The 20,539-nt window shown below is 41.8% G+C and overlaps 1 protein-coding gene and 1 non-coding gene across 6 annotated transcripts in view; both read right to left on the bottom strand.

The window, feature by feature from the left end:
• Nucleotides 1-6,406: 6,406 nt before the first annotated feature.
• Nucleotides 6,407-20,539, bottom strand: part of DIXDC1 (DIX domain containing 1) — a 63,509-nt gene continuing 49,376 nt past the window's right edge. For all 5 annotated transcript variants that reach the window (XM_023757898.1, XM_014459866.2, XM_023757899.1 and 2 more), the window contains 5 exons: nucleotides 20,045-20,206; nucleotides 19,465-19,531; nucleotides 11,716-11,821; nucleotides 10,774-10,882; nucleotides 6,407-8,603 (listed from right to left, as the gene is read on the bottom strand). In XM_023757898.1, coding sequence (XP_023613666.1) covers nucleotides 8,523-8,603; nucleotides 10,774-10,882; nucleotides 11,716-11,821; nucleotides 19,465-19,531; nucleotides 20,045-20,206 — 525 coding nt within the window. In that variant the 3' untranslated portion in view covers nucleotides 6,407-8,522. The remainder of the gene's footprint in view (nucleotides 8,604-10,773; nucleotides 10,883-11,715; nucleotides 11,822-19,464; nucleotides 19,532-20,044; nucleotides 20,207-20,539) is intronic.
• On the bottom strand, nucleotides 17,185-17,288 carry LOC111826999. The gene has a single exon (XR_002830460.1). It is a non-coding gene; the product is annotated as a small nucleolar RNA U13 (small nucleolar RNA).

Consider the following 20,539-nt stretch of genomic DNA (forward strand, 5'->3'; position numbering starts at 1 on the left):
CCGGGACGGTAAGGAACGTGCACTCTTCCCCCCCAGGCGTCGGGGGAAAGGGTGGTCCCGAGAGGGTCCGGGCGACGGGGCGGGGAGCTGAGCGGAGCCCGCTCAGGCGCCTGTGGGGAGCGAGGAGACGCGGAGGAGCGGAGCGCGGCGGGGTCCGCAGAGAGGGGCCTGGGTGCGGGGCCGCCGGCGAGGTGAAGGGCACGCCCTCAGGGAGAGGCCTCGACCGGTGGCGGGAGCGGGCTGCCCCCAGGGTGGTCCGGGGCGGGGGCTGAGGGAGTGACCGGAGGAAGGAAAGCGGGCGGGCGGATGGGCGCGGGGCCTCGGGCCCAGGGCGGGGTCCGGGCCGCGCCCGGAGGGGCAGGGACCGCCCGAGGCTGCTCCGCGCTCCCGCGCCGCTCCCGGCGGGACTGCCCCCGCCGCGCTGGTTGCAGAGATTTAATTAATTTCAGGTTTGTAGCCCAGCCGGAAACTAGAGCGAGCGAGCTTTCCAGCCACCGGGTGTGAAGGGCAGCCAAGGGGAAGGTGCATTCCCGCATTCAGGTGGACGGTAGCGGGATGAACGTGGTCCCTGGGTGAAGACACAGAACGGGCTTGCATTGCTGTTTTACCGTAGGATCCCCATCCATCGCAAAAAATGTGTGTTATGCTTGAGATATCGTGTCCTAAAACTAAACTCTGAGGCCGTGGAGCAGGAACCATGTCTATGATGTTCATAGCTCAGTATCTGGTGAACAGTGGAGGCCGAATGCATGTCTTGAATTAACAGAAAGTTACCTACATTTGTTAGGTACAATTTACTGTAGGGATGCCATCCTATAATTAGAAAGTATCTCACTTCTGAGCTGAGGGTGACATTAGGTTAGCAGGAAGCAAGTGCTGTATTTATTTATATCTCTCTTAAGTCCCTAGTGTGGAGATGGTCAGGGAACACCATGAACACAACAAATAGGAGGGAACCGCAGCATTTGGAATGAAGCAGCCAGAAGGTACTATTTCACACCTACTTAAATCAGAAACTTGAAAGTCTAAAAACCCAGAGTTAATGAGGTTGCAGAGACAGAGATGGTCTCCTTTGGGGGCACTAACCATTGGTTGCTTTAGAGATAGCAGCAATATAGTAATCTGAAATAATAGTCTATGGCCATACCACCCTGAACGCGCCCGATTCTGTCTGAAATAATAGGAAAAAATGTTTACATTCCCTCTCAAAAAAAAAAAATCCTATCCTGGTGTCCTTGAGGCACTCAAAACAAGGGAAAAAAGGTTTTAGTATCTTTATAACAAAAAGAAATGGAAAAAACATAACTACAAAAATGAGGAAAAGACTAAGCAGGCACAGCTGCCTAACAAAATAATATGCAGGCAATACAATTGAGAGGTACTGTATAAAATTTCCAGATTAAGTGGAAAGGCATAGTTGAAATAATATTTAGAGTAGAGCAATTGTTAAATTATGTAAAAACAACAATTGGAAGAATCAGTGGAATAATTGTGATTGGTGAAAGGGCTTATAATTTTACAAATTATTACAAAAATGTAATGTGGACGAAAGGGGCCACATGCTAACCTGACAAGCTCAGGGAAGGCTGGCATGGCGGTCTTGCAAACTCAGAGACCTAAAGTAACCACAAAGGATGGTCTGAAATTAAACTTTAACTAAAAGCAGTGATGGTGGGCAGTTACATCCTAGGCCGGTATCTTCACTGACAAGGTCAACCTTTACCTTAACTGAGCCCTATCTGTCTTTTTGCATCTATGATAACATACCCTTGAAATATCTGGGTAACTTGTAACTTCCCTTTTTCTGGAGCCCTTGGGGCACAACCTGGGCTCCAGGACAGATACCACAAATTCCTTCATTGTTATGTTAATTGTTCCTGCACCCACCTAAGTATGTGTCCATCATTTTACTTTTTATCCAATCCCAGGGGTTTCCCTGCTTTTCTTTCTCCCGCCTCTCTAGTCTATCACCAATGGATTTCATGTAACCCACCTACGTCCCTCCTTTGACTGCAATGTATAAATACAGATGTAACCCGCCATTTTCCAGAGCATTACCTCAATTCATTGAGGTTCTGATTCCCTGCATAAGTCGACAGTTTGGCTCAAATAAACTTGCAAAAATTCTTTACAGGTTTCAGTGGTTTTTTATGTTAACAGTAATGATTTTGAAATGCCTAAAATGTATACTTCTGTAGTAGGCAGTTAGGCATGAGCAGAGCAAGGACGATGGGCCAGAAGGTCACCAGGGCGGAAAGCCCGAGATGCCTAGCAATGGACAATCAGTTGTAGGGTGGAACCTGGCTCTGTGTGACTTTTCCTCTCCTAGCCACCCCCAGCCCCCACCCAACCTTTCCTCCCTAGAGATGACATTGAGGCTTCAGTAGTATTTTAGCTCCAGAAATAAGCTAAACCAGCAATCGCTGATCTCAGAACCAGCTGCTTTGATTTTGTTTTTTTGTTAATCCTCAGCCGAGGATATTTTTCCATTGATTTTTTTAGAGAGAGGGGAAGGGAGAAGAGACAGAGAGAAACATTGATGTAAGAGAGACCCATCGATTGGTTGCCTCCTGCACACACCCCAACCAGGGACCAGGGCCAGGGAACCTGCAACTAAGGTATGTGCCCTTGACTGGAATCAAACCCCGGACCCTTCAGTCTGAGGGCTGACGCTCTATCCACTGAGCCAATGCCCTGGTGCCCGCCAATCAGTCAGTGAAGACCACAACCCTAAAAGGACACACCTGGAAAACTGCTTAATATTAACAAAAACAGCCCTAACCGGTTTGGCTCAGTGGATAAAGCATCGGCCTGCAGACTGAATGGTCCCAGGTTCAATTCCGGCCAAGGGCATGTACCTTGGATGCTGGCACATCCCCAGTAGGGGGTACGCAGCAGGCAGCTGATCGATGTTTCTCTCTCATCAATGTTTCTAACTCTCTATCCCTCTCCCTTCCTCTCTGTAAAAAATCAATAAAATATATTTTTTTAAAAAAAAACAAGAAAAACCAAACAAAATATTCTATTAAGATCTCCTGGGACCTCCCCTAAAATCTCCACCCTTAAAACCCTTAGGACAGAGGAACCATTGCACTCGCCCTCCTGGGAATACGCCCAGGCCTTTCCCTAACCCTCTCCCCCTCCCTGCCCCAGGCACGCTACCATTAGCTTCCTCACTCCCAAGCTCTCAGGGCCCTTCCTTTACCTCCATAACTTGTTTTCTAAGCCCATTTATTCTAGGAATTACTTCTATGTCTGTGATTTACCCAATAAATGTTCTCTTACAGAGCCAAACTGCCTGGGTAATGAGCCTGGGGCCAGGAGGAGTATGGGGAAGGGAAAAGCATGGGCGTGCTCGGGGAGGAAGAGCACACTGGGTTGTCCATCCTAAGAATTTTAGAGGAGGTGCCACGGGAAGATTTCAATGAAATATTCAGTAGCTTTCCAGGTTTGTCCATTCAGAGTTGGGGTCTCCACTGATTGTTTGGCCAGCTCCGGGGCAGGGGGGTCATTATTCCATGCAGCTGGTCCTGATGTCAGCCATGGCTGATTTTGTTTATCTGGGCTTGGATGGTAAGAATGTTTGCTTAAATACTACTGCAGCCTCAATGTCATCTGTAAGGAGGAAAGGTCAGGGGTCCAAACCTCAGGACCAGTGCTAGGGGAGGAAAAGTCACCCTGTGGCCGAGGTCCCACCCTACAAGTGATTGTTCATTGCTAGGCACCTGGGTCTTTCCACCCTGGTGACCTCTGTACCTGGCCCATGGTCCTTGCTCTGCTCATGTCTGTCTAACTGCCTGCAACACTAGTACTGATGTTGCTGAACCCAGATTGGTCTGACCCACTGGTCAGACATCTGGTGCCATTCCCACCACCATCCTGTCGCGGTTGACACCCACCATGTTCCATGGTCTGCCACCTGCTGCCAACACCCACCTTGTTCCGCTTGCGCCCCCTGATGGTCAGCGCACGTCATAGCGACAGGTTGTTCAGTTGTTATGCCGTTTGGTTGTTCTGCAGTTCAGTCTACTTGCATATTAGCCTTTTATTATATAAGACTTATTTTTTAAATATATTTTTATTGATCCTACTGGGGATTGAGCCTGAAACCAAAGTACATGCTCTTGACCAGAATCGAACCCAGGACCCTTCAGTTCCCAGGCCGATGCTCTTACCCACTGAGCCAAACCAGCTAGGGCAAGCATGTGTTTTAAATAAATAAATCCTCACCCAAGGATAAGTATTTTTTTAAACTGATGTTTTATTTTTTTATTTTTTATTTTTTTATATATTTTATTGATTTTTTCACAGAGAGGAAGGGAGAGAGATAGAGCCCAACCAAGCAACTCAGCCAGGGCTGAATTTACTTTTGACAGGTATAGCTAAATCATAGGAGGGCACGCAACCAAGGTACATGCCCTTGACCGGAATCGAACCTGGGACCCTTCAGTCCGCAGGCCGACGCTCTATCCACTGAGCCAAACCGGTCTCGGCGATAAGTATTTTTTAAACTGATGTTTAGAGAGAGAGAAACGGCATCAATTGGGTGCCCCAACTCGAACCCCAAACCTTTTGGTGCATGGGACAACACTCCCAACCAAGCAACTCAGCCAGGGCTGAATTTACTTTTGACAGGTATAGCTAAATCATAGGAGGGCACAGGTCAAACAGTCCCGGGATAATAAGTTGACCCCAGAGATAGGCTAGGAATTCTTACATTCCTCAAATCAGTCCTGAGAGAATAGGTCTGAACTCCCTAAACAGATTGGTAAAGGAATTTAAAGAAAAGGAAAACTCAAAACTCTAAAAAGGTTTGCACTCTTGAGTTCTTACTTGTTTGCATATTTTTATATAGTTTCAAAATAAGTGCTAAATCAATGAATTCTCTTTTATAATAATCTGTTTTGTGCTTACATTGGAAATACCAATAGTAAAATATCTGTAGCAATAAAGTAGTCCTTATCTCCACTACTCAAGTAATGAGTAAACATGCTACCAGGGAGATCACTTGAGGAAATTTACTTTCACTAAATGTAAATTGCTTATTGATTACTTTCAGTCAATAAACACAAGTGAAAATGATTAATAGTATTTGGTTTGCAAACTCCATTTTATTCATAGTTTGGTGGTGGTGTATTTTTAAATTAGTTCACAGATCTGGTATATACAGGCCGTTAAAACTGGTTATCACTTTGATAATCAGAAGCCTCTGGTATAACCATGGTCTTTATGAAAACACATTGTAAAACAGGGAATACATGGTAATCTCTTTGAAAGCAATGGTTGCAAACATCCGTGTTTCTAAGAAAATATAATTTTACATATATATTTTAAGCAAGCTATAACTCTTAACATAAATTCAGACAATAGAAGTGTGCAATCATAATGTTTATTTTATAGGAAAAAATGAAAATTATTGTGACCTAAATGCTTTTAAGTAATTTAGAGTCCTCTTGGATTGGATGTAGAGCATAAGATATTTTCCCTAATTTACAACCATCCTGGTCAAAAAGAGCTGAAAAGTTGGTCAATAAGTAGGGTTGTCGTTTTCAAGTGAGTTTAACCTGAATTATTTAGGTACAAATTGTAAAGTGTTCCACTTTCAGCGAATTAGGGAACTGGCTAAGCACATAATTTTGTTTTTAAATGAAAACTTTTAAAGGAATTGAGTTTTTGAATAGACTAGTTTGTATAAGAGGATCATTTAAAAAAATCTAACAGGATATAAAAATTATTTTATGAACTCTATAAACATCCTAGTTCCTTAGATTTCTCAAAGAAAGAGAACTTCAGCAGTCACAGGATGGGCTGCCCCACACAAAAGCCGCTAGGGGACAAGACTCGAGTAAGTCAAGAGACCTCCTAGAGGACAGCCACAGTATATCCAAAAGGGACTGTTCACACCAGCATGAATCAATGCACACTCCTCCCAGAAGGCTTCGCTCTCTCTAGGAACTGGAATGAAGATTACCAACACAGCCGAAACCGGTTTGGCTCAGTGGATAGAGCGTTGGCCTGCGGACTGAAAGGTCCCAGGTTCGATTCCGGTCAAGGGCATGTACCTGGGTTGCGGGCACATCCCCAGTAGGAGATGTGCAGGCCTAGAGTACAGCCACAGTATATCCAAAAGGGACTGTTCACACCAGCATGAATCAATGCACACTCCTCCCAGAAGAATAAAATATATTTAAAAAAAAAAAAAAGATTACCAACACATTTTACACAAGAATTATTGGGGTGACATCCTGTAACGGAGGTGCTTAGTGCATATTAGATCGATGAGCTAAAGGGAAAAAATTACCTCATTTTCTCCCCTGAACTCAACTTCTGCTTTCTATGGGGGCACTAAGGCCATGCAGCTCCTTTTCCAAAGGACATAGAGATAAAAAACAAAAAAGCTAGAGAATTTTGAAATTTTTATCTGATTTAATTTTCTCTGAAAAGGTAAATTCTACATGATGGTAAGAACGTTTGCTGAAAGAAAACTGACAAGTACAAACTGATTTAAGAGACAGACACTCAAGGTAAATTGTACTGGAAATACAGTAATGAATTTTGGCCTGATAACCCTCATGCTGTCTTATAGCAAAACACTAAAATCCATGCAACAGACAAATTAGTGACATTAGGACTTTTTCTCCAGACTTTCTGGGGGGAAAATAAACTGAGAATATACCGGAGTGCTTTCATAATGAATTATTCTTATTTATGACTGACTTTCCCAAGTTTTGACAGTCATTTCTGATGAGAAATCCTTCAATAGAAGACCAGGTAAACATACATGAAGACAGCAGGTGTCTTTTGATCTGTCTGCTAGAAGAACTATCAAATAGATTATGTAAACCTACCTCCACACTATGACAGGTAGAACTGGAACAGGAGTTATCATTATTATGCTTGTAGTAAAATAAAGCTCATTCGGAAACCACAAGGGCTGATAAGAAGAGCCCATATAAAAGCTACTGGGTTCTCCAGACAATGAACACAGTATACAGAACGTGAGGATATACAGAACGCACACTCATTATAAAAATAGACATGGTTCTCAGACAAAAAAGCAAATGAGTACAAAAGAATTCTCCAAACACATCTTTGTAAAACAACAAAATGTCATCTCAGAGCTCCAATGAGTGAGTAGTCTGTTGAAATGGCAGAAAAGGGAAGATGAACTAGAGACAGACAGGTCAAGAACCCAGAACTGACCTGCCCAACTCTCCTGGTTGGCAGTGTACATTGGTGGTCACAGGCAGACTGCTTTTGGAAGGCAAACATTTCTCTCTCTCTCTCTCTCTCTCTCTCTCTCTCTCTCTCTCACATGATGGCTGGTTGATAGTGTTTGATGAATGAATGAGAAAACCCAAGTTATTGAGTAATCTCTAGAAATTTAACTATTTTAACTTTACACTTGACAATGTTACACATGAGAAAGAATTCTAGGTCTTTTCACCCAGAATCGGCCCTGCCATTTACAACTCATGCTCCATGCCCATGGTTTCTATTGTGCCCTAAAGGATCAGCCTAGACTAAATATATGAAAAAATAACTCTGGCCTTGAACTAAAGAAGGGCAGATCAGTAACTCATGCTCAATACTTCATAAACCACAAATACTGAAATTAATGGTCTGTCTCCTTTTAATTGCAAAGGAGATGCCATGAGCTAAAGAAAGTCATGAGAGAAAGTAAGTCAAGAAGATATGGGTAGCAGCACCTTTCCATACCCGCCTGGATTTTTAAGGAGACTTTCACTCCTTATTCCTTTCAAATATAAAATTCATCAGCTGGAAGGGGAAAAAATGGCTCTAAAGTTGAAGAGTCCCCAGAGAAAACTAGCAGTACATGGACTATGCCCTGTGGGCTAAAGGACAAGTTGCAGAACCAGTTAAGACACAAGAGGCAGCCCGAGGTCTTAATTATGGTTTTAGCACAGTATAGCACAAATATGGGCAGCCCTTTTTCCATCCAACTAACAATTCAGTACCATCCATGTCCAATCCAAAAGATTCCTGACGAGTGGCTTTCATCTTTGGTACCACCCCATGAGTTATTCTTGGTTTGTAATAGCTGCAAAGAAGCAAAAAAGCTGGTATCTTTGCCTTGTCTGTGAGTACAATTGCTGGACTCTGATTGCTGCAACCACTGAGGCCAATTGAAATAACACAGCAGAGTGATGCATCCAATTCCCAGGTTCCAGATAGTAGCAGCCATGCCCCTACGGGAGCAAGATCATCCATCCTATTGGTTAAGGCCATCGGTTTGTTGTCCTCAGAGTAGAATAAAATACTGTGTTCCCACGGACAAGGAACTCCAGATGAATTCATGGTCTACATTTGGACAGGGATTTTTTAAGTACCACATACATCAGGCACAGAAACGACTGGCCTGTGGCTGTCACACTTGGAGAAGCTTCCATTTTGGCAGCACGAACTAGAAACTTTGCAGGGTATTCTAGTTTTAGTTCTCGTTCCTGAGTGAAGCAGCCAGGGCATGCCAACTTCCACCAGCCCAAATCCAATACTTAGAATCAATTCTCCCCACGGTCTTCTTCTACCCAGGCTACAATTTTCCCTTCCCATCCAGGGATGGCATCATCATCATGGAAAACCTGGAGAAAGAAAAAAAGCCATAATGAAAAAAGAACACTAATATAGGAAGTCTCACTAAACAACTGCTGCTGATAAAAATGAGACCTCAAATATAAAGGATAAGAAAGCATAGAGGACCTGGCCACCAGTGTTTCTCAGTGGTTAGAGTGTTGGCCTGCACACCAAAGGGTCATGGGTTTGATCTCAGTCAAGGGCACGTACCTGGGTTGCAGGTTTGACCCCAAGCCTGGTCGGGATGCATGCGCGGAGGCAACGAATCGGTGTCTCTCACTTCAATGTGTGTGTGTGTGTCTCTCTCCCTCCCTCCCTCCCTCTCTCCCTCCCTCCCCCACTCTCTAAAAATCAATGGGAAAGATATCCTCAGGTGAGGAATAACAAAAAAAAAAGTGTAGAGGAAAGCTTTGAGTTTGAGAGTTAGAGTCTATGTCCATTTGGTTTTGTCCCTAAAGTTATAACGGGTAAAAGAAATTATATATATAACTAGAGGCCTGGTGCATGAGATTCATGCACTCAGGGGCGGGGGGCAGGGGGCAGGGGGTGTCCCTCAGCCCAGCCTGCACCCTCTTGCAGTCAGGGAGCTGTCAGTCAGTCAGACATCCTTAGCACAGCTGCGGAGGTGGGAGAGGCTCCCCCACCACCCCTGCTGGGCTCATCAGCCATGAGCCTGGCTTCTGGCTGAGCAGTGCTCCCCCTGTGGGAGCGCACTAACCACCAGGGGGCAGCTCCTGCATTGAGCATCTGCCCCCTGGTGGTCAGTGCACATCATAGCAACTGGTCGTTCCGCTGTTCGGTTGATTTGCATATTAGCCTTTTATTACTTAGTCTTAGTTCCATATGTATAAAATGGTAAGAGCATCCCTAACACTACCTTGCTCATAGAAATATAAGAATTCATAAATTAGGAGCCATATAGTACATTGGGCTTCTTAGGAGAAAGCAACAGTATAAACATTAAAACAAGAATGGGGAAAAAATTGGTCAAAAAGACCAATATTTTTTTTTTAAATATATTTTATTGGTTTTTTACAGAGAGGAAGGGAGAGAGATAGAGAGTTAGAAACATCGATGAGAGAGAAACATCGATCAGCCGCCTCCTGCACATCTCCCACTGGGGATGTGCCCGCAACCCAGGTACATGCCCTTGACCAGAATCGAACCCGGGACCTTTCAGTCCGCAGTCCGACACACATTAAAACAAGAATGGGGAAAAAATTGGTCAGAAAGACCAATCTTAACATGTTTGCATGCAGTTCTTTTCACTCATTCATTCATTCAATTCATTTACTAAGCTACTAATAGAACAGGGTTATTAAAACACTTCAGCGAGGCCCTAGCAAGTTTTGCTCAGTGGATAGAGCATCGGCCTGCAGACTGAAGGGTCCCAGGTTGGATTCCAGTCAAGGACACATGCCCAAGTTGCAGGCTCAACCCCTAGTAGGGGGCGTGCAGAAGGCAGCCGATCAATGATTCTCTCTCATCATTGATGTTTCTATCTCTCCCTCTCCCTATCTGAAATCAATAAAAACATATTTTAAAAAACCAAAACATTTCAGTGAGGAACTATTTACAAAATAAAATACTGGCTTTCTCAACCCTCTTCATTCTAAAACTATAATGAAAGCACTTGTAATATTTCATAACCTAGAACTCTTTTCCACAAAAAGTCTATTTTTAGCAGATGGACTAGAAAGAGAAGCATAGGCTAAGAAAATAATCAAGGCGTTAAGAATAAGTACAGTTCACTTTTCAGAAGTTCCTCACTTTCATATCTGAGAAACTACCACCACTATATACACCAGTTCCACATTCTTGCCTATTTATTTTGCTCTACAGAGGAAGCAGAAAGTTTTATAAGATTTGACTACAGATACAAAAGGGACCCCAAAGCCAAGCTTTTGTTCAATCGAAGGTCCTTTATTTTTCTTAAAATGAAAATTCTATACAAGTTTGGTCAAAATAATTAAGTCCCTGAAGTAAAGCAGCTATCAACTTCTTGGGCCACTCCTTGACCTTCTCAGTCTAGAGTAGTCAGACTGGTCTGAGGCTTTGGGACGTTCCTCTGACCTGGTTAGGGAACTCAGGTACTTCTGGATACTCGTCCTTGAGTAGAAGGCTTTGGGGTTAAGGAACGACCAATAATACCACCCAGACTCCCCAGGAACACTGTACCTCCTCTTTAACAGTGCCAAACTCAGGATCCAGCGCTTTGAAGTGATACCGGTGATTCCCTTCTCGGTCAATAGCTGCTTTAAAATCCTTCAATGTCACCTCCCCCAACCTGCAACAAATAGAGCTCTAAAATAGACTGTTTATCAACAGGTTGGAAAGATAAGGCTAGCTTTAAACCCAGGCCCCTGCCAAAGTCTCTTGAGGCAGAAATAGTTTGGTTTCGTTAGGTCACTGCCCCTGATAACCCAGATGATTCTACAGAGCAGAGGTTAGGAAGCCAGTCACCATTCGGGAATAAAAATGGCATTACAAATGGGGTGGTCTGAGAATTTAAAATAGATTTATTCAGCAACAGCCAAATCACTCTCTTCCTTTTCTCTGGATAAAAGACATAAGGTCTCTGAAATCTAATTTGTTGAACTCCCTTCTAACCCAGACCAAGTAAAAGCAGACTGTAAGAAAGAGAAATCCTCACTTTCATATCTGAGAAACTACTTTTCTCAGTAGTTGGTTCCACAGCTTAAATATCTTATTTCAGAGCCTTTAACCTTAGATGGGAGTATATTGGCCCAGTGTTTGCAGTTTCTTTTAATATGATTTCTCAATACGGTAGTTGTAGTAATCAAATAGTAACAAAGATCAATGATAGCAATCCATGGCTATCAGCAGGACCTATTTTGAGCACTCAAACTATTTTCCTAACTTGAAGCCTATTTGCATATCAAGATTGGAAGCATAGTTGTTGTGTCTGTGCCTAGCAGATCATGACTTGTCCCTTGTAATGCCCCTGGTAAAGCTGAAACTAGAATCTCTGTCCTGTGCTCTCCTCACCTCACCATACAGCTTCTCAAACACCTCTTAGCTGGTTAGATGGATGGGCAGTTAACTAATGATTCTGCCTTCCTGCCCTTTTAAAAAGAGAAATAGATCCAAGAATCTTACCTCTTTGGTATATTGACCATGAAGGGTGTAAGTGACCGGTCAGTGAAATAGAGCACTTTAGTGCAGGTGCTGCTGACAGTTGGAGAGCTCTGTGAGTGAGGCAACGCTGCAATCAGAGAGACTGTGGTCAGAACATTCAACTTGCAACCACCCACCCCTCATTTCCAGGTTTATTAAATGTCCCAGGAGGACGGCAGGGGGGTGGGGAAGAGATTAACCAAAGAATTTATATGCATAACTATGGACAGACAGCAAGTGAAGGCCTGGGGGGAGGGAAGGGTAAAGGGGGGGAGGGGGGTTAATAGGGGAAAAAGGGGACATCTGTAAAACTTTCAACAATAAAGATAAAATTTTAAAAAAATGTCCCAGGAGGATGAAGCTGCCTGAGGTCACAGTACACTTTTCTTTTCACACCCTTGCCAAACACCAAGTCCACAGGGTGTGACCCACAGGAAGTCACCACTAGGGCCACAAAGACAGGAAGGGCTTTGGATATGGACACTACCACCAAGACCATCATTTCTTATCCATTCTAGGTATTTCTAGTAGGGAAATAGCAACTGTTCTGCAGGTATTGTTGCTAAGAGTCAAAAGAGGCCAGAGAAGCCAGCAACATTTCAGCTAGGGCAGAATGGACACATAGCAGGAGCTGCAGACACTGCCAACACTTACATTTTGGAGGTCTGTGGTAGCGAATGCTCATGCAATTCATGAAATGAGAAATGAATTGGAACAAGAACCACAGGAGCAACATAACCTTCGAAACTCAGATGCCAAGGGAGCCTCATGCTTCCAGTCTAAGACGATCTACCTTATCCCTTAGCTACAGAGGATCTATATGTGCTGGCTCATGGTTTTTAACTCAGTTCTCTTGATCCACATCTTGACTCTAGCTTTGTATAGGTACTTATGTAAAATTTTTATTTAGTTTTAAAATAAATTTGTATTTTTTTAGAACTTTTAAAAATTGATTTTAGAGGGGTGGGGGAGAGAGAAACATCAATGTGAGAGAGAAACACTGATTGGTAGGTTCCCTGACCAGAATGAACCGCAACCTGGGTATGTGCCCTGACTGGGAATAGAACCCAGTGACAATGACGCTTCAACCAATTGACCCACACCAACCAGGACTGGAAACTTTTATTAATGAGTACTTGTGATTATGACTTTAAGAGAACAGGAGGAAAGACCAATCAGAAATTTTTATCATAAGGACCAAAAAATAATAAAGTGTCATTAAAATCTGTCCTGTGCCCTAGCCGGTGTTCAGTGTTTAGAGCATCGGCCGGCACACCAAAGGGTCATGAGTTCGATTCTGGTCAAGGGCACATACCTGGGTTTCAGGTTGGATCCTGCCCTGGTCAGGGCATGTGTGGGGGAGACAACTGATTGATGTGTCTCTCTCACGTTGATGCCTGTCCCCGCCCCCACCTCTCTTCCCCTCCCTCTCTTCCACTCTCTCTCTCAAAAAAAAAAAAAAATCAATGGAAAAATATATCCTCAGGTGAGGATTAACAAAAATAAAAAAATCTGTCCTGCAATTCCATCTACATTTATTTTCTTCTTAACTTTTTCTAGACATTGATCCCATTCAAACTGGCAGCCACAGGAGAGCATTTCTAGGAAGGGGTTTCAAATAAAGAAGAGTGTGAGGGAAGAATTAATACAGGGGAAGAAAGACAAGGGAACATTCATTCTTTGTATAGCAATCACAGTCAGTTTTCAGAATTTTTCTTCAAAGAATGCCAGTTATTAAAACTATATGCCATCATGCTCCTTGGACTCTAGCACCTAAAACAGTCACTTTAATCACTAAATTTTATTATTGATTGATTGATTCATTCATTCAACAAACATTAATTGTACACTTACCATGTGCTAAATTTCGAGAATATAGAATCAACCATATGTGGTCTCTGACCTCAAAGAGTTTACAGTCTAGTATGGATGACAAATATGGATATAAATAATTACACTGAAATCAGACTTGTGCAAACTGCACAGAAGGACTGAAGATGGAGTGGTTAATTCCACCTGGAAGAGGTCAGAAGGCCCCATAAAGCACTTTAAAAAAATCATCAGATAGAGAAGTCGAAAAGGGCATTCCAAGAGGGAAGGATACATGTATGTGCATGGAATGTGATCATGTATTTTAAAAATTAAAAGTTAACTAGTAAGGCTGGACACATCACAAGGACTCTGCCAGCATAAAACATTTAGATATTAGTTGTAAGCTCTGGGGAGATTCTGAAAAAGAGTGACATAATCAGACAGTAGGAAGGCCAATCTAGCAGCAAAGTAAAGTATGAGTTGGATGGGAGAAACTAGAAACCAGTAATCCCATTAACAGGCAATTAAAAACAATCTGAAAGATGAGGGAGGGCAAGATGGAGTCAGAGAAGGAATGGATTTGAGGAACCTTTATCTTTTATTTTTTTAAATATATTTTTATTGATTTCAGAGAGGAAGGGAGAGGGAGAGATAGAAACATCAATGATGTGAGAGAATCATTGATTGGCTACCTCCTGCACGCCCCCTACTGGGGCTCAAGCATATGCCCTTGATGGGAATCAAACCCGGGGACCCTTCAAGTCGGCAGGCTGAAACTCTATCCACTGAGCCAAACCGGCTAAGGCAGATTTGAGGGACTTTTAGAAGGGAAAAGTCTTGGTACTTGGGATACAGCTGAATGTTGGGGGTAAAAGGGAAGTATAATCTGGGGGGGAAGATGCATGGCAGTATTCCACTGTGTAAATGTACCACATCTTCTTTATCCATTCATCTACTAATGGGCACTGGGGCTGTTTCCAGATCTTGGTTATTGTAAATAACATGGCAGTGAACATAGGGGTGCATGTTTTCTTTCTGACTACGTGGCTGTAAAGAAGAAGGAACTTTGTGACAGCATGGATGGACATGGAGATTATTATGCTAAGCAAAATAAGCCCGTCAGAGAAAGACAAATACCATATGATCTCATATGTGGAATCTAATGAACAAAATAGGACCAGAGCATGGATACATGGAACGGACTGGCAGATCTCAGAGGGGAGGGGGAATGGAAGAGATTAACCCAAGAACACATATGCATATATGCATAGCCCATGGATGTAGACAATGTGGCGAAGGCCAGGGGGAGGAGGGGTGAAAGAGGGTAGAGGTGGGGGAAATGGAGGACATCTGTAAGTCTGTCAACAATAAAAAAAAAAAAAGATGCATGACAGTACTATTAACTAATATAGGGATAGAGAGGTGAGTTATGTCATACTTTAAAATGTTTATTGGTTGCCTTTATGTATCAAATACTAGAGATGCAAAAATAAATTAGATCCAATCCCCATCTTTAAGGAGCTCAAAGTCTAGTGGGGTGAAATAGCAAAACAATTACAATAAAATGTGAAAATAATATTGCTATGTACTGAATTCTGCCCTTCCCAAATTCATATGTTGAAACCATAAACCCTAGTGTGATGCTATTACAGACAGTATCTTTAAGGATGGATTAAAGTTAAGGGACGTTATAAGAGTAGAGCCCTGACCCCATAGAACTGGTGCCTTTATAAGAAGAGGAACAGACATCAGAGCTCTCTCTCCACCATGTGAGGACACAGCAAGAAGGTAGCCATCTGCAAGCCAGGAAGAGAGCTCTCCCTCACCAAAACCTGGCCATGCTGGCACCCTGATCTTGGAGAACTGTGAGAAAATAAACTCCTGTTTTATAAGTCACTCAGTCCATGGTGTTTTGTTATGGCAACCCAAGTTAATACAAATGTTATGACACATTCTGGGTGAATTTCAAGGAAAGGGTAATCATGAAGTCAAATGCCACACAGAGGTCTAGTAACTAAAAAACAGGTTTAGTAACTAGGTCATCGATGACATTAGAGAGCAGTTTCAGTTGATTAGTAAAGAAGACTGAGTTGGATTACAGACTTTCCCCGTGAAAACGAGAGTAATGAGGGAGAGCAAGCCTTACACAACATTAAATCATGATAAAATAATTGTTACTTCAGTGTGAAATTACTATAAAAAGCATGTACAAAAAGCTCAAATAAAAGACCCCAAAACAAATCTTTGTGCGTGTGTGTGTGTGTGTGTGTGTGTGTATAAATTTAATACATAACTTTAAAAGGCATCACAAATCAATTTTAGTTTTTAAGTTCATGATCATTTGGAGTTAATTTCTGTATATGGCATAAGGTATGTGTCAAGACTGTTTTTTTTAAAATTTATTTTATTGATTTTTTACAGACAGGAAGGGAGAGGGATTGAGAGTTAGAAACATCGATGAGAGAGAGAAACATCGATCAGCTGCCTCCTGCACACCCCCTACTGGGGATGTGCCCGCAACCAAGGTACATGCCCTTGACCAGAATCGAACCTGGGACCCTTCAGTCCGCAGGCCGACGCTCTATCCACTGAGCCAAACCGGTTAGGGCAAGACTGTTTTTATATGGGTCTCTAATTACTCCAGGACCATGTGTTGAAAAGCCTGTCCTTCTGTGTTGTATTTTTTTTTCTGGTTGGGTAACCTAAACTTTCGTTCCTTTTACCATTGACTAGCCCTTTCACAGATACTGAAAATCTACTGGCCAAATATTTCTGAACTCTCTGTTTTGTTCCACTAATCTATGTGTCTATGCATTCACCTATACTGTAGTAACTTTTTAGTTTTGAAATCAGATAGTCTGGTCATCCAAATACTTTGTTCATCTTTCTCAACTTTTTCTGTATGGCTATTCCTTTTTTTTTTTTTAATAATTCTTTATTGTTAAAAGTATTACATATGTCACCTTCCCCCCTCCCCCCACTAACCCCCTCCAGCCTGTGTGGCTATTTTAATCCCTTTATTGTTCCATATAAATTTTAGAATCAGCTTGTTTATATCTACAAAAGGATTTTTATTGGAATATGATTGAAGCTATAGATTATTTGGGGAGAATGGATCATCTTAACAATATTGAGTACTCTAATCAAAAAACATGGTATATCTTCCCATTTCTTCATATGTTCTTTGATTTATTTCATCTGTGTTCTATAGCTTTCTTTTTTAAAATATATTTTTATTGATTTCAGAGAGGATGGGAAAGGGAAGGAGAGATAGAAACATCAATGATGAGAGAGAACCATTAATCAGCTGCCTCCTGCACGGCCACAGTGGGGATCGAGCCCGCAATCCGTGCATGTGCCCTGACTGGGAATCAACCTGTGACCTCCTGGTTCATAGGTCGATGCTCAACCACAGAGCTATGCCAGCCGGGCTGTGTTCTATAGTTTTCAACATAGAAACATTGCACATATTTTATAAGATTGGTTGGTACCTATGTATTTAATGCTTTTTGGTCCTACTATAAGTGGTACTTAAATTTTTTTTTCTATTTCCAAGTATTCATTGCTAGTATATAGAAGTACAATTGTGTCGGGTAACCTTGCTAAACTCATTTCTTTTTTTCTTTTTTCATTTTTTCACGTCAGACAGGTAATGTGCCAAAGGTGTTACAAGGTTCGTGGGAGGCACATCTCACACAGCAGCGTGAATACCCAATCATCACGCTTATGAACTACAAAAGGATCCCAAACTCATTTATTTAAAAATATATAATTAATATATATATATTATATATTATTTCAGAGAGAGAGGGAGAGATAGAAATATCAATGAGAGAGAACCATTGATTGGTTGCCTCTCACACACCCCCTACCAGGGATGGAGCTCAAAACCCCAGCACATGCCCTGACCCGTAATCAAACCATGACCTCCTGGTTCATAGGTTGATGTTCAACCACTGAACTACAGAGGCCGGGCTAACCTCATTTCTTAGTTTTAGTAGCTTTATTATAGATTCTTTGGGATATGCCCTATAGACAATCATGTCATCTACAGAGCAATTTTGCATCTTCTTTTCAAATCTCTATGCCTTTTCTTTCTTTTCCTGCATCTATGTTCATCAGAGATACTGATTGGAATCAGGGTAAAATAAAATGTGTTAGGAAATGTTGCTTCTCTTATTTTCTGGAAGAGTTGGTATGAAATTGTATTATTTTTTTTCTTAAGTGAATCTATCAGACTCTGGAGTTTTCCTTGATGGATGGAACATCTTAAACTACAAATTCAATTTTATTATAACTATAAACCTATTCAGCTTATCTATTTCCTCTTGAGTAAATTTTGGTAGTTTGTGTCTTTCCAGGAATTTATACATTTCATCAAAGTTGTCAAAATTATGGGCATAAAATTGTTTGTTCCTTAGTATGCGTGTAATATCTGTAAAATCTATAGTGTTGTTCTCTCTTTCATTTCTAATGGTAATTTGTGTCTTTCCTTTTTTTTCTTGGGCAGTCTGGCTACAGTTTTATCCATTTTATTATACTTTTCAAAGAACCAGTTTTCTGTTTGATTTTGTTCTAATTTTCGGTTTTCAATGTCATGGATTTCTATTCTTATATTTAATAGTTCCTTCCTTCTGCTTCCTTTGGGTTTATTTTACTCTTCTTTGTCATATTTCCCTTTTTTAAATGATATCTTAGTGTGGTTTTTAAAAAAATATATTTCATTTTAAAATATATATTTTTTATTGATTTCAGAGAGGAAGGGAGAGGAAGAGATAGAAACATCAATGATGAGAGAGAATCATTGATCATCTGCCTCCTGCATGCCCCCCACTGGGGAGCCCGCAACTCAAGCATGTGCCCTGACTGCAAATCGAACTGTGACCTCCTGCTTCATAGGTCAAGACTCAACCACTGAGCCATGCTGGCCAAGGTTTCATGTTTCTTTTTTATTGTTGTTAATATTTTTCCATTGATCTATTATAGAGAGTGGAAGAGAGAGGGAAGGATAGTGAGAAACATCAATGTGAGAGAAACACATCAATTGGTTGCCTCCTGCATGTGGGAGAAGCCTGCAACCAAGGTATGTGCCCTTGACAGGAATCGAACCCGGACCCTTTGGTCTGCAGGTCAATGCTCTAACCACTAAGAAACACTGGCCAGGACATACTTTAGGTTTTGTTTATTATTATTTTCTTAATTGCATATGTGAAATACAAAACTGGTTATGGTTAGCTTTATACTATTTGGTTTTTGAAAATTATTTACATACTTTTAGATTGGGTCTGGGTAAACTATAAAAGATAAGAAAATATGAATGTTATTAAATCAAAAGGTAAGATATAGAGTAAAACAGAAATTATGAGGCAGGGTAGATTTCCAACATGTTGGAATGAATAGGGGGGAAAATGTAATGAGTAGGCATAGAGCTGGTAAAAAATACTACCTAGCCATGACCACTAGATGGCGGAACGGTTTTGCAGGACTTAAACCGAATGACATAATAAGCAATCAAAGTTTTAAGGAAAATCCCCCCCAAAATCAAGCTTGTTACTGCAAGGAAGAACTGGAATTTTCTGTGCTATTTGGGTTGTAGGATGATTTCTGTGTGTTTGTTGTCTTAAATTTTGTTTTATTTGGTATAAATGTTTTAAGCTTGTAGTATTTCCCAAAGATATTTTAGCCTTTCTGAGTCAACAGAACAGCACCCTGCACATGGTTAAATAAATGGTACTTGAAGTGATAGAGGTGATGATGATGGTATCTTCATAGTCCTAGAAATAACTCGATACTAACTAGTATTGCTCCAGAAACAACACATTATAAAAGTGAAATTATATAAGAAAAATTTGATCCACAAAATACTAACGTCTGATCTAATATTCTAGGAGACCTTACTGAGCAATAATGAGCACTTACTGGAATTAGGGGGCCAGGACTCCCGGTATTCACTACCTGCTTGAGTTCTGGGTGACTTGCCCCGAACCTGGAGAGCCACACAAAAATCACAAGAATTATGATCAACGGCAGAACTTAACCAAGAAATTTAAATTTTAAAAGTGTGCCTAAAATATACTCTTTCTACCATTTGCCTAAAATATACATCTTCTTCCACAGTGTATAAAACTGTACATATTTATTCTAACAATAATGCACATTTATAAAAGGCTTTCTAATTTTCAAGCATTTCCCATATATTGCCTCATCTAATGCGAGCTCATTCAGGGGAGAAGGGGAAGGGAAATAAGCAGTAAAGAGAGAGCTGTGGGGCCAAGCACCACAATTCCTTCGATAGTTAAACAGTTTCTAGGAGTGAGAGTTAGCATGAACTCCCTCCCCGGATTGTCAAACCATGATGAAAAGGAAAACCAAAGAGAAAAGCAACTGCAACCTTCGGCAGGGTCTCATCCTTTAGCACTGCCTTCCTCTAGATTAAAATGGACAAAGTTAAGCTTCTTTGGGAGCTTGCCTAAGAGAAACAGCAGAGAACGAGGATTACCCGTTTTTCTTGCTTCTGCTGGGTCTCCATGACATGCAGGCGCTCCATGAGGCTGGAGATGCCCTGCTCCAGGCTGTCGATGGTGTGGTGCTGAGGGTCGTGGCCGCTGAAGCTGTTGCGCAGGCTGCGGAGAGCATCACGAACGAGCTGCAGGTCGCTGGTCTGTGGGTGAGAGTGAGGTGCTGCAGGCATGCTGCAGGGTCATGTCATTAACCATATCCTGGCCACTGGGCTTAAGAAGACATCGGGGAGGAATTTCCAGGATAGATCTTTTATTTTTGAGGGAGGAGGTGTGGATTATAGGAAATGGTCCTCCACAGAAGCAGGCCTACTGTTTCCCACCAATTCTTCATTTCGAGTAACAAGTGCCTCAGATCTTTACACACCCAACAGATGCAAGAATAGGGAAGTGGGATACAAAAGGCGAGCCCACTGGTGATGGCTAAGGTGCTCTTCTGGTTTCAGCTGGAAGTGGCAGGTCTGCACTCAAATCTT

This window comes from Myotis lucifugus, unplaced genomic scaffold, assembly GCF_000147115.1.
Source record: "Myotis lucifugus unplaced genomic scaffold, Myoluc2.0 scaffold_117, whole genome shotgun sequence".
NCBI classification, from domain to species: domain Eukaryota; kingdom Metazoa; phylum Chordata; class Mammalia; order Chiroptera; family Vespertilionidae; genus Myotis; species Myotis lucifugus.